At 42.0% G+C, this 13,096-nt stretch overlaps 1 protein-coding gene across 1 annotated transcript; it reads right to left on the bottom strand.

The window, feature by feature from the left end:
- Window positions 1-221: 221 nt before the first annotated feature.
- Window positions 222-4,081, bottom strand: LOC141638817 (uncharacterized). Its single transcript, XM_074448043.1, has 7 exons — window positions 3,899-4,081; window positions 3,551-3,691; window positions 2,434-3,480; window positions 1,993-2,175; window positions 1,280-1,851; window positions 1,022-1,121; window positions 222-533 (listed from the first exon to the last, which is right to left on the bottom strand). Exons 1-7 carry the CDS (start codon window positions 4,079-4,081, stop codon window positions 222-224), a joined length of 2,538 nt encoding a protein of 845 aa, XP_074304144.1.
- Between the last annotated feature and the right edge of the window lie 9,015 nt (window positions 4,082-13,096).

Genomic DNA, 13,096 nt, shown 5'->3' with positions numbered 1-13,096 from the left:
AGTCTTTCTGCTGCTGAAGGGCGGATTTCGGGTGCTGAAAAGAACGCTGCTGAGGCTGAGGAACGTGTTGTGGAGGCTAGAAAGTCTGCTGCTGATGCTGAGAAACGTGCCTCTGATGCGGAGGCTCGTGTTTCCCAGATTTAGGAAGAGAAGGCTTCCGAGGTGCAGGAGTTGAAAGAGAAGAATGCTGAGCTCGGGGAGACTTTGGTGAATGCTCTGTCCTACGCTGCTCTAGAGACGAATATTAAAGTGCATAAAGGCGTTCCAGAATGGAGAGCACCTGGCTTGGGACTTAGGAGCTTAAGAGGAGAGGCTTGCTGCTGATTTCCCTGATGGCCTGAACCTGGATCTGCTAGCCGGCTTGATAGGAGCTGTTGCTGCTTCTGCATATGATGATCCAGGTGCTGAGGAAGAGGTGAATTCTCCTGCTCCTGACGCTCAGGCAGCTGCTTCTGTGACTGTGGATCACATTGACATAGATTTGCTTTTTCTGCGTATGAAATACTTTTACCATGCTTAGTTAGTTTTTGGCCCTGCGGGGCGTAACATTTCAGTTTTATTTTGAACAGTTTTATGTATTTGGTCTGGTTCTGGTACCAGACGTATTTTGCTTTTGAACTTAAGTATTTTCTGGTGGATATATCTTTGTGTTGTACCGTTTCTGGTGCTTTGATTTGTGCATGAACGTTGTTTGTTTGGCCATCGCTGTTTCATTGCTGGCTAAGGGGTCTAGTATGCCCACTCGTCCAGAGGAGCTAGGCTTGCGTGGGCGCTAATGGATCGCGGGAGGTTGGTTGTCCCGGTTGTACGTGCTTAGCCACGGACACACGCCTTCTGTAATGAATACAGACTCTGCCAGATTAGTTTGCATTTTATTCACTTGGCCATTTGAAAGAAATAAGAAGGGATCTTATACTTAAAGCATTCATAGTGGTTTTGCAACTTAAAATTTATTAGAATTAAAATACAAACAAGGTTGTTTTAGAACCAGAAATGTTGAATTCAGAAATAACATTTAAACCAGAAAAATATTCAGAGTCAGAAAATATTCAGATCCAGAAAAATGTTTAGAGACAGAAAAATATTTAGATATAGAAAAATATTTAGAGCCAGAAAAATATCTAGAAACAGAAAAATATTTAGAGCCAGAAAAATATCTAGGGACAGAAAAATATTTAGAGCCAGAAAATATTTAAGGCAATATCTAGAACCTGGCTGAGCTGTATCTGGTAGGCTGAGTACCCAGTTGCTGACCATACTGGTGACTTAAGTGAAATACTTTTTCAAGTGGGTGATATTCCAGGATTTGGGAACCATTTGCCCTGCCATAGTCATGAGTCGGTAGGCTCCATTTCCAACTGTGCTTTCTACTTGGTATGGCCCCTCCCAGTTGTAGGCGAATTTTCCTGCTTGCTGGTTCTTAGTATTCTGGAAGACTTTCCTCAGGACCAGATCTCCTACCTGCAGGGTTTTTACTTTTACATTCTTGTTATAGCTTCTAGCCACAGTCTGTCGGTAGGAAACCATCTTGATCTGGGCGCTGGTTCTGAGTTCGTCTATCGTGTCCAGACTGCTTGCCATTTCTATCTGGTTCCGATCTTCTGCTATGCATCCATATCTGTGGGTTGGGACCTTAACTTCGGACGGAATGACTGCTTCTGCTCCGAACACCAGGCTGAAGGGAGTTTGTCCCGTAGCAACCTTGGGTGTGGTTCTCATCGCCCCGAACCGAGGTAGCTCTTCTGCCCATTTGCCCCCAATCTCCTCCAGCTTCTTTTTCAAGTTTTCGACGATAATCTTATTGCTGGATTCAGCTTGTCCGTTGGATTGGGGGTTCCTAGGAGTAGATTTCTGCAATGAGATATTCCACCTAGCACAAAAAGCTTCTGTCTTATTTCCAATGAATTGGGTATCACATATAATCTCAGATGGAATGCCAAACCTGCATATGATATTGCGTTTAATGAAAGATATCACCTGGGTTTATGTAACCTGGGAGGATGATTCTGCTTCTATCCATTTGGAGAAGTAGTCCGTCATGGCGAGCATATAGACTTTGTTTCCTGGTGCTCTGGGTAATGGTCCCACGATGTCCATTTCCCACTTCATGAAGGGCCATGGTGAGATAACCTGATGTAGAGGCTCTGCTGGCTGGTGGCTAACGTGGGCGTGCCTCTGACAAGCGCCACATCTTTTTGCGAATTCCATGGAATCTTTACGCATTGTGTGCCAGAAGTATCCCTGCCTCAGTGCCTTGTTGGACAGGCTCCTCCCCCCTGCATGGTTTCCATATTCCCCACTGTGGAGAGCATGCAAGACAGCCTGAGACTCTTCCCAATCCAGGCATCTGAGGTAGGGTCCAGCGAGGGATTTACTAAATAAAACACCATCAATTAGTATGAATCTGGATGCGCTCATTCTGAAGCTCCTTACCTCCTTCTTATCTGCTGGCAGAATATCATTCTGCAGCCAGTCCAAGTATGGTTTCCTCCAGTCTGGAGTATTTTCTTCATTGTTGGTGCTGTACACCACTTCTGCTTCCTGCTGAGATTTTAGTGTCGTTGGCTCCAGCACGTGGATAATTAGTATTGTGGAGATGGTTCCTGCTTTGAAGGTTGCCCGCAGGGTGGCTAGAGCGTCTGCTTCTGCATTCTGGTCCCTGGGGATTTGCTTGATGTTGAACGTGATAAATCTGATTTTCAGCTCCTTTGCTACATCTAGATATGCCATCATCCTGGGATCCCTGGCCTCATAGCAATCATTAACATGGTTAACTATAAGTTTAGAATCGCTGCAAACCTGAAGGTGTCTGATTTTCAGATCCAGAGCCAGCTTCAGACCCAGGATCAATGCCTCATATTCTGCTTCGTTGTTTGTGGCCTTGAATTCACATCGTACAGCATGGACTATGAGGTCTCTCTGGGGTGACTTGAGGACCAGTCCTACTCCTGCTCCCTTGGCATTGGAGGCACCGTCCACATGTAGCTCCCATACTTGTTCCCCTTTATCTTCTTCTAGACACATAATGTCATGCTCTGCCTGGGTCTGGAGTGTTGGGCAGAAGTCAGACACGAAGTCTGCCAGAGCCTGAGACTTTATGGCCGTACGGGGTTCAAACTTCAAATTGTAACCTCTCAAGTGCACGGACCATTTAGCCATCCTTCTTGACAATTCTGGTTTTCTCATGATAGTCTTAAGAGGATAGTTAATTATCACATAAATTGTATGAGACTCGAAGTAGAGACGTAATTTATGGGATGCAGTAACTAGTGCAAGGACAAGTTTCTCTAGTGACGTGTACCTGGTCTCTGCTGGAAGCAGAGACTTACTGATGTAATATACTGGGTGCTGTGATCCTTCATGTTCTCGTACTAGTACTGCACTGACTGCTGCTTCTGTGACTAACAAGTACAGGAATAGTGGTTCTCCTGGCTCTGGCTTCGACAAGAGTGGTGGGGTGCTGAGATAACGTTTCAGCTCCTGAAATGCTTTCTCATGATCACCCGTCCACTCAAATATTTGGCTTTTTCTAAGTACGTCATAAAATAACCTGCATCTGTCTGAGGATCTGGAGATGAATCTGTTTAGGGCTGCCACTCTTCCAGTCAGACGCTGGACGTCTTTTATGTTTCTGCGGTGACTCCAGCTGCATAATTGCTTTGATTTGTTCGGTGCTGGCCTCTATCCCCCTCTAGGTCACCATATACCCTAGAAATTTTCCACTGGATACTCCAAAGGTGCACTTTGTAGGATTCATCTTCATTTGGTATTTTCGGAGGGTATTGAAAGTTTCTGTCAGGTGCTGGTGGTGTTGCGAAGCCTGCTTCGATTTGACGACCATATCGTCTATGTATACTTCCATAGTTTGGCCTATTTGCTCTTTAAACATCATGTTTACCAGCCTCTGATAGGTAGATCCTGCATTTTTCAGTCCAAAAGGCATGACATTATAACAGTAGATACCTCGCTCGGATCTGAATGTTGTCTTTTCCTGGTCACTAGGGTGCATCTTTATCTGGTTATATCCGCTCCAGGAATCCAGGAATGTCAGTATCTCATGCCCTGCAGTAGAATCCACCATGGCATCTATATGTGGTAGTGGAAATGGATCCTTTGGGCAAGCTTTATTTAAATCCGTGAAATCGACGCAGACCCTCCACTTGCCATTCTTCTTCGGAACCACCACCACATTAGAAAACCATTCTGGATATTTTACATCTCGAATTTTTCCTGCAGCAAGCAGGTTATCTACTTCTTGGTTTATGACCTGGTTCCTTTCAGAAGCAAAGTTTCTTCTTTTCTGCTGCACAGGTTTATAGCTTGGATCCACACTTAGCTTGTGAGTTATCACACTTGGGTCTATCCCTATCATCTCATCATGTGACCAAGCAAAGCAGTCTATGTTAGTTCTCAATAATCGAATGAATTCTTCATGAATGTTACCTGTTATTCAGATCAAATGAGCACAGTTCGTTCTAGATGCAGCGCGTCTAGGATGACTTCGTCCAGTTCTGCCTGCTGAGGCTCAATGTACTCGTCCTGGATGCACTGGCTCTGTAATTGCTATGCGGGCGAGCTGGTTTTTGTCTTCAGAGCCACCTTATAGCAATCCTTAGCTTCTTCCTGGTCTCCACATATCTCTTGCACCCCCAAGGTGTTGGAAACTTCAGGCACTGGTGGTACGTTGAGGGAATTGCTTTCATCTCGTGGATCCAGGGCCTGCCAAGGATCACATTGTAAGTAGAGGTTCCGTCAATAACCAGATACCTTACCCGCTTGTTTACACCTCCGGCGTAGGTTGGGATGACAATTTCTCCTAGGGAGTGCTTTGTTTCGCCACTGAAACCAACCAAGGGGACCGCCTTCTTTGCTTTTGAGTGTCTCTAACATGATCAAGTTGACGGAGCTTCCGGTATCCACCAAGATCTTTCTCACCTCACAATTTCCTATGGGAAGCGTGATGATTAGGGCATCGTGGTGTTATTCTGGAGCAGACCCTGCGTCTGTTTCGTCAAAGGTGACTGACGACAGATTCTGGCGGTTAATTCTGCAGGAGCTTTCTGGTCTGTCTCCTTTAGTTCTGGTTGCATGCCTCTTTGCTGCTGAATATATCAGCCCACACAACTCCGATCCACATGTAATAACATTAACAGTTCTAGTGCATTGAGGAGGAGGAGATGGCAGAACCTGATCTGTTGAGTTTACTCTGGTTGCATTTCTGGGTAAAGGTGATCCAGGTTTCCTTGATCATAGTGGAATTTGACTTCTTTTCTGAGGGAGTGGCATTCATCGGTGTTGTGGGTGTTGCTGCCGTGGAACTCACACTTCTTGCCTGTGTCCCTGCTGCTGGGGTTTCCTTCTGGAAGTTTTGGCCATATGACTCTGCGTCCCAGCTCCTTCAAGGCTTTGAACAGTCCTGGAAGATTGGTAGTAAAACCATACTCACTTACTTTCGGAGGCAGATCTGCTTCGCTCTTTCCTTCAGAATTTCCAGAAACTCTATTCACGCTCCTGGTGTAGGGTTTGGGTCTTTCGCTCTTCTTTTCTACTGGAGCTTTTCTGGATACTGGGTCTGAATCATAGGTGCCTCTGATTGGTGCAGAGTCTTCCTCCAATCTCATAACAGCAATTGCCTTTGTGTGTACTTCTTCAAAGGTGGTGCAAGGGTGCTTCGTCAGATCCTTGTAAAGATCCAAATCCTGGTGCAGTCCTCGGCGGAAGGCTTGTATAGCGGTTGCTATATCACATCTTGGAATAGCCACCTTCTCCTTGTTGAACCTGTTCAGGTAATCACGAGTGGACTCCTCGAACCCTTGCACTATCCGGTAGAGGTCGCTGGTCTGCTTCTCTGGCTTTCTGCTGCTGGCAAACTGCTTGTTGAAGGCGTTGACTAGGTCGGCGAAGCTGGATATGCTCTTGTTTGGTAGGCCGACGAACCACTGCAGAGCTGCTCCTGACAGGGTTGACCCGAATCCCTTGCACATACAAGCTTCCTTTAGAGACCCAGTTGCGGTTATCACCATCATTTTCTGCTTGTAGTGGTTGATATGGTCAAGTGGGTCTGTGGTTCCATCATAGAGTGTCATAGCTGGCGGCACACATCCTTTAGGAACACCGACTAGGGCTATGTCGTCCACGAAAGGTGAGTCTGCGTAGCTGTCTCTGGCTGCTCTTTCCAACGGACGGGCTACGTCGGGTATTCTATACATCAGTTCCCTCAGCTCCTGGTACTGCTGCTCCAGCGAGTTACCTGCTCCTGCAAGAGGGTTAGAAACAGGCGGAAAAGAACCAACCAGTGTACCTCCTAACCAAGGCACTTCAGAGAATAGGCCTGGTGCTGGATGACTGGTTACTGGTGTTGCACTGATTATGGATCCAGGCTGCCATCCTGGTGTCTGCTGTAGTCCTCCTATCCAGGCTCCACTGGTGTACTGGTTGCAGGATGGAATTGCTGCATTGATGACAGGTCCAGATTGCCATCCTGATGTCTGGTGTGCGGGGGTACCTGAAAAGGATGGAAGGTCAGATCCTGATGGGGTGCTAAAGAAAGCGTTACCTGTTATCTGCTGCAAACTGGGTGGATTATCAAATGATAGGCATCCCAATCCTCTGGGCTCATTTGGCTCGCTGGGTGTTACTCTTGTAAGGTCCAGTCTGGTGACTAGTTCTGATGAAATTGATCGACCCGATCCTCCACCGCTGGTTCTGGTCGGAGCCTCTGGTGCTAATGTTGGTTTGGGCTGGACTACTGTCACGATCTGAGCAATCAAGTTCTGGTTGTCTTTCCTCAGATCCTCAACGGCCCGACGCAGAGTGTCCATCCCCTGAATCATCACCTGCATCGGATCAAGCGTTGGAGATCCTCTGCTTCGGAGAACTTCTGCGCCCGATCCTTCCTGGGTCTGGCTTCTGGATACAGCTTCACATCTGCTAGGGCTGCCTTCCCTACTAGATTTGGACTGAATGGATTCACCTGCTACCTTTGGAATCTGCGGTGGCTTCTAAGGCTGGGGCATGGCTCTGGTCGACATGCTGACAGGGATCGTCTGGCTGGACGCTGGGGATGCACTGACTGATCCTGCAGATGCAGAAGTAAATCCTGCTCCAGAAGACAGGGCTGACATGCTCTGGCTGCTGGAAGGATTCTGGCTGGTTCCATACATTATGACGGATGGTTCGGTTTTGCGAGGTTTGGCTATAGAAAATGATCACTATGCCCCACGGTGGGCGCCAAACTGTTTTGGTAAAAATTTACCGAGTTATTAATTTAATTATGTGAGTGATAGTGATTATTCTTAATGCCAATTACGGTTAAAATGGAAATGATAGGAACGACGAAATAAAGACAAACGAAGAGAATGACACGGAGGATTTTTGGTGACGCGGAAAACCCGGTGTGGGAACAACCGCGGGGGGAGTCGGAATCCCGCCAACTTTTGCACTATAATCGATGCTAAATTCTCAAGTAAGCAAATACAAGATTATTTTGTAGTGGGATATTGACAAATATAGACGGAGTGTTGAGTGATAAAGTGCTGAGAATGCTCGTATGTTTGATGCCCCCTTTTGCGTTGCTCTTCTATTGCTTTTATAGCTGCTGAACCAAGTAGAGAGTCCAAGAACTTCTTTCCTATTTCTGCTCCTGGACTTTGGGTCAACTCCATGAGAATAGGAATTTGTTATTGACCCAGCCCAATAATTCCTTTTGCACGTGTGTTTTGCAATCTCCCAATTTGTGTTTGTTTTATTCTTGATCCAATGGTCCCCTTTTTGCCAACTCATCAATCCCTTTCTCTTCTTGCCCACCAACCATCATGCGCCACGTTGCCTACTTTTTGCCATTCCTTCTACCAATGAAACAGTGCCATGTCACAGGTGATAAAATGCAATTTTTATCCCTAACAGTATCCACTAGAATGCAATTTCAATTTAATTGGATATTCAGACGTAGATTATGCAGGATGCTCTCTAGTTAGGAAAAGTACGTCAGGATTCGCTACATTTGTTGGACCTTGCATTATAACATGGGGTTCAAAGAAACAAAATTCAGTTGCCTTATCTACTCGCCGGGTTTAATATATTGTCACGGACTGGTATGTTCTCAATTATTATGGCTTAAGCAACAATTATGTGATTATGGTGTAGATGTAGGATGTATTCCTATTTTATGTGATAATACGAGTGCTATTATTATATCTAAAAACCCTGCACAGCACTCTCGTACTAAACATATTGATATTCGACACCATTTTCTACGCGACCATGTTGAAAAAGGCAACATAAAACTAGAATTTTGTAATACAGAAAATCAATGGGCGGATATTTTGACAAAGGCTTTAGCTAGAAAACGTTTTGAGATTGTACGATTGGAACCTGGTTTAATCGGTGGCAGTTAAATTCGTCATACTTATTTTATTATCTCAAATGACTGACTAGAAATAGACAAGATTGTATGACTGTGTCTGTATATTTTGTTGAAAGAATATTTTTGCTAAATATCTTATTATATTACGTGAATTTTCTATCTTTGTATATAATATATTTTTATCCATATGCAAACCATAAAATATCGTCACAATAATTCTCTGTTCTATTTTGGCCGAAAAAATCAAGCATATTCCTTTAGCCAATTTTTATTATCTTGTGACTTGGTAAATCTCACAATATCTTACCATATCTTCATCAAAAGATTTACCTTATCATACTTTTACCTAAACATAGATTCCTTTTAACATATTTCCCTTCAAAAAAAAAGGAAAGAAACAAATTTTACACGGCACCTCAATCATCATAACCTACCAAAACTCTTATTCATCAAATCTTATAAAAGACCTCAACCCCCTCTTCCCACATCACCATCACTTTTCCCATATACCCAAACACTCAACCTCCATCTTTTCTTTTTCGGTCATCACCATCATCAATCATGAGACCCACAACTCGATCAAACACCAAAACACACTCATCCAAACCCACATGCAACACCTCCAATGCACCATTCCCTCACCCATCTCCCTCTGCCAACCCGAAACCACATAATCCCAACCAAAACCGGAGTCCGCCGGAAGTCGAGAGCAAGAAAAGACGTTTAAGCAAGGGTAAAAATAAGGTACATGTTGAGGAAGACGATGTGGAGGACATTCAAGAAGTAATAACTTGTGATGGTGCTAAGAGGACCCTGTTTCGGCATTCTATGCCGAAAGCTACTGTCATGGGGTCTTGATCGTCTTCGCCTTACCAAGGAGGAACGGGAACTTTTTCATCATGTGGCCGGGTACGATATTCATGCCGGGCGTTCTTACTCCAAAAATGCGTATGGTAAGTACGAAGCCTTAAAGTTCTTTGATACTTTCTTGAATTTTCAAGGGTGGGTTAAAATCAGTGAGTTTTCGGGTCCTGTTTACCCTATTGAAGTTATTCAATTTTATGCAACTGTGTCAATTAAGGGTGGTTGTCTGTGTGCGATCGTAAGTGGGACCGAAGTCAAGATCTCTATTGATGATTTTTGTGCTCTGTTTTCGGTTCCTGATGATGGGGCCGAAATCAATCAGAGTGCAGAATGCGGTGTCTTGATCGAGGGTGAGAAATAGGTGGTTAAAAGTTATTTTGAAGTTGATGCTAAGGGTGGTAGTCGGTTGATGGCGGGTAACTTGTCACCGAAATTGAAATTTCTCCTTAATTTTTTATGGAATACCGTCGTGCCTCGTCGTGGTGGTAGGGATAAATTGTCAACCTATGAGATGGTTGTGGTCTATTATTGGATGGAGGGAAAGAAAGTGAGTCTTCCTTTGTTAGTCTTTCACCGTATAATACAAACCGCTATGTTCGTCACCGAGGTCAAGGTTTATACAACTATTGACTTGCCTTACGGTATGTGGGTGTCTCGACTCTTGGAGGAAAAGGGAGTAGTTAGTCCATCTAGCTATGGTGTGAGTGCTAGGGATGAGATGAGTGATACTCATTTCAAATTAATAAAAATTTCTGCTTGTGGTCCGGAATTGGTCTTTCTCGCAAAGGGTAACACGGATGAGAAATTGGAGGGTTTTGAGGCTATGGAGAAAAAGCTTGATGCTTTTATGATGTCGGTCAATGAAAAATTGGAAGCTCAATCCAAATTAGTTGAGGGCTTGGTGTCGGGAATGGCAACGGGAAAGGGAGTTGGATCGTCTAGATTGGGTATTAGCAATGATGACTTATTTGCAAGACTAATGGCCTTCGAAACAAAATTGGCCGTGACTCTTGCAGCTATGGATCGTCAATCAAACATGGTTGCGGATTTTTCAACTCAAGGCGGAGCTTTGTTGCAGCTTGGTCGAGAGATGCGAGAAGAATTGGGCCAACTTTATGAGGTTATTCGGGGTTTGACTCTAAAGATTACAAATTTCGACATTTGTTTGACAGCCCAAGCGAATAATGTGCGCTCGTGCTTTGATCGTCTTGATTCTCTCGAATTTCGGACTCGACCCGGTTATGTTGACCCAACCCAAGTTCATCACCCCTAAGCCCATTTCCCTTTTTCATTTTCCTTTCTAATCTTAGCACTTTATTTTGCATATTTAACCATTCGGCCAATTTTGGCTTTTGTTCATTCAGCCCACTATGGCTTCTCTTATTCGGCCCATATGGTTTATTTTGGATAATCTTATGTTGTGTGCTTAGACTAATTATTCTCGTTTTCTTAATTTGTATTTGCATGACTATTTCTTTCCTCAACTTATATTATTCTAGTTGTTTTATGTCTTGTTCTTGTCTTTTCAATGATGTCAAGAGGGGGAAGAAATATTATGATTTGAATTACTGCCTAAGCTTGCTCCTTGTCAAGATCTTTAATCTCTTAAGGACTTTCATGCTATAACTTTGAATACAAATAGCTTGTTCTTGCGATCAACTTACTATAACTTTGGTAGTAGCATGTTGAGGGGGAACTTGATCATTAGTCACAAATCATAAGACTCTTGCCATCATCAAAAAGAGGGAATTTGTTGGACCATATTTATATAAGTTTTGATAATGACAAGTATTATGATTTGTAATATGTTATACACTTGTGCTTGTAATTGTTTGTTGAATGGTGCATATCTTAGTTAACAATTACCTGGAAAGCATGATTATGGTTATGGCATATGATGGAATTCTCATGACAAAATTGGAGCTTGGTAATCAAGATTGGTTATGGTTGTTTTGCCTATAACCATAGAAGACTAAATCAAGCAAAACAATATATTATTTGATGGAAGCTCAAGATGAAGAGCCTCTAGATCAAGATGAAGAAAGGAACCTATATTTGAAGATCTCATGAAGATTAGGGATATAGGATCTCATTCTACTAATGGTGTGAACAAAATGGTTTTTGAGAAAGTATGGTTATAGCTATTTCATCTTTAACCTTACCTATCAAAGTTCTTGGTTATAGCCATTTTGCCAATAACCATGAACGACTTATAAGAGAGCACAATTTAAGCTTTAGATTTATTTATTATTTCGAAAATTAAAGTGATATTTATACTATATCTTTTTTTAGTTGAAATTAGTGATATAGATTATGTTAATCCTACTGATTTATCATACAACTTATGGGTTGTTATGTAATCTAGGGTTTCTAATCATATTATCATAGCTTTATGATTTAAAACTAATTATTATTAGGGTTTCAATTAGAGTGAAATGGATTATGGCCATATCACCTTCTAGTCGAAAATATCCTAGTAGTATTTAGGGTTTTTGAATAAAAGGTATTTTGTAGATAGAAATAAGAAATTTAACCTAGCCCACTTTAGGAGATTTCGAACCAAAGTGGGACGGCTAGGGTTTTGAGTTTTATCCTAGTTTTAGGTTTTTCTACTCCTATAAATACCAAAGTATTTCATTAGAAAAGCAAGACACTCATTTACATTTTTAATTGAGAGAAACCTTTGCAAAAACCCTAAGTACATTTCGAATTTAGTTGTTTCAAAATTGCAATTGTTTTCAAAACCCTAATTGTGTCTAAAGCAAAAACGTGTGCCTCTTTAAAGTCAATCATTCTCATTCGTTTCATTAATAGGATAATAGTACTCATTGTATTCATACTCGTTCATTAACGTGAACACTAGTAGAATCTAGTAGTACTTTCTTATTAACGTAAGATAGAAATAGAGTATTTATCGATACTCAAGTTGAGTTACAACTATATATAGTTAGTTGTACGAGTTAGATTGATAATTTTGTAATCCGTAGTAAGGTACTAAAGTTATTAATCGAGAATAGTGGACGTAGGTTTCGATTTGTGAAACTGAACCACTTCAAAACTTCGTGGGTCTTCTTTATTTACGCATTTATTATTTCATTTTCACACATACGATAAATTAATTAGTCAAGTTTAATTGATAAACTTCGAGTGATTAATAAATTATCAATAAATCGAAAAAGTGGGCAAGAGTTTTACATACTCAATTCACCCCCCCTGTTGAGTATATCGCTATATAGACTCTTCACACAATATAATGAAAATCATATAAAGTCTACGAAATAGATCGATGCTCGGCTTATCGGTTAGTTTCTAAGAGTATAAAAAACCTTTTTCATCCAATTAATATCTACCAATGTGTGTATGCATGCCAAGGCGACAAAACTATATCAAAAATTTCACAAAATCTAAGTCAATATTTAATAGCGAAAATACACGCATGTATGTCCAACTTGAAATAAAAGAGAATTAGACACTGAATATATAAGTCCTTAGTTAAAACCGAATATACTATAATCTTAAAGAAACTACAATGGCCGTCTTACGTACTTTACAAATGCCGATCACCAACAATAACATCAAAGCTGGCCTCTACGGATGGCTATATCCCGCCAACATAACATCGCGTCTATTCGTTCTTCCATGATATCAACCACCTAAAAAACAAAATTATAAACTCAAATTATGCAAACTTAAGTATACAAAAAGTACAACGCTAATATTGATGAAAACATAATTATAATTAAAACAAAAAGGAGTGGCATAAAATAACACATAAACCATAAATACATGATAGTTATTCAAAGAAAGAGTTGCAAGATTTGTGAGCCAGGGTAGGGTACAATTACCATTTATATAAGTATGAGGCAA

This window comes from Silene latifolia, chromosome 2 (genome assembly GCF_048544455.1).
Source record: "Silene latifolia isolate original U9 population chromosome 2, ASM4854445v1, whole genome shotgun sequence".
In the NCBI taxonomy this organism is placed as follows: domain Eukaryota; kingdom Viridiplantae; phylum Streptophyta; class Magnoliopsida; order Caryophyllales; family Caryophyllaceae; genus Silene; species Silene latifolia.
Note: the sequence above shows the minus strand (reverse complement) of the source record. Positions and strands in the feature narration are given on the sequence as shown.

What these genes read in the sequence shown, in the direction of transcription:
- LOC141638817 (XM_074448043.1), bottom strand. Translation starts at nt 4,081, where the DNA reads ATGGTGGATTCTACTGCAGGGCATGAGATACTGACATTCCTGGATTCC. An exon ending in GATCTACCTATCAGAGGCTG is followed by an intron (nt 3,692 to 3,898) that starts GTAAACATGATG and finishes ATGGTGACCTAG; the next exon opens with AGGGGGATAGAGGCCAGCAC. An exon ending in TGCCAGCAGATAAGAAGGAG is followed by an intron (nt 2,176 to 2,433) that starts GTAAGGAGCTTC and finishes GGCGCTTGTCAG; the next exon opens with AGGCACGCCCACGTTAGCCA.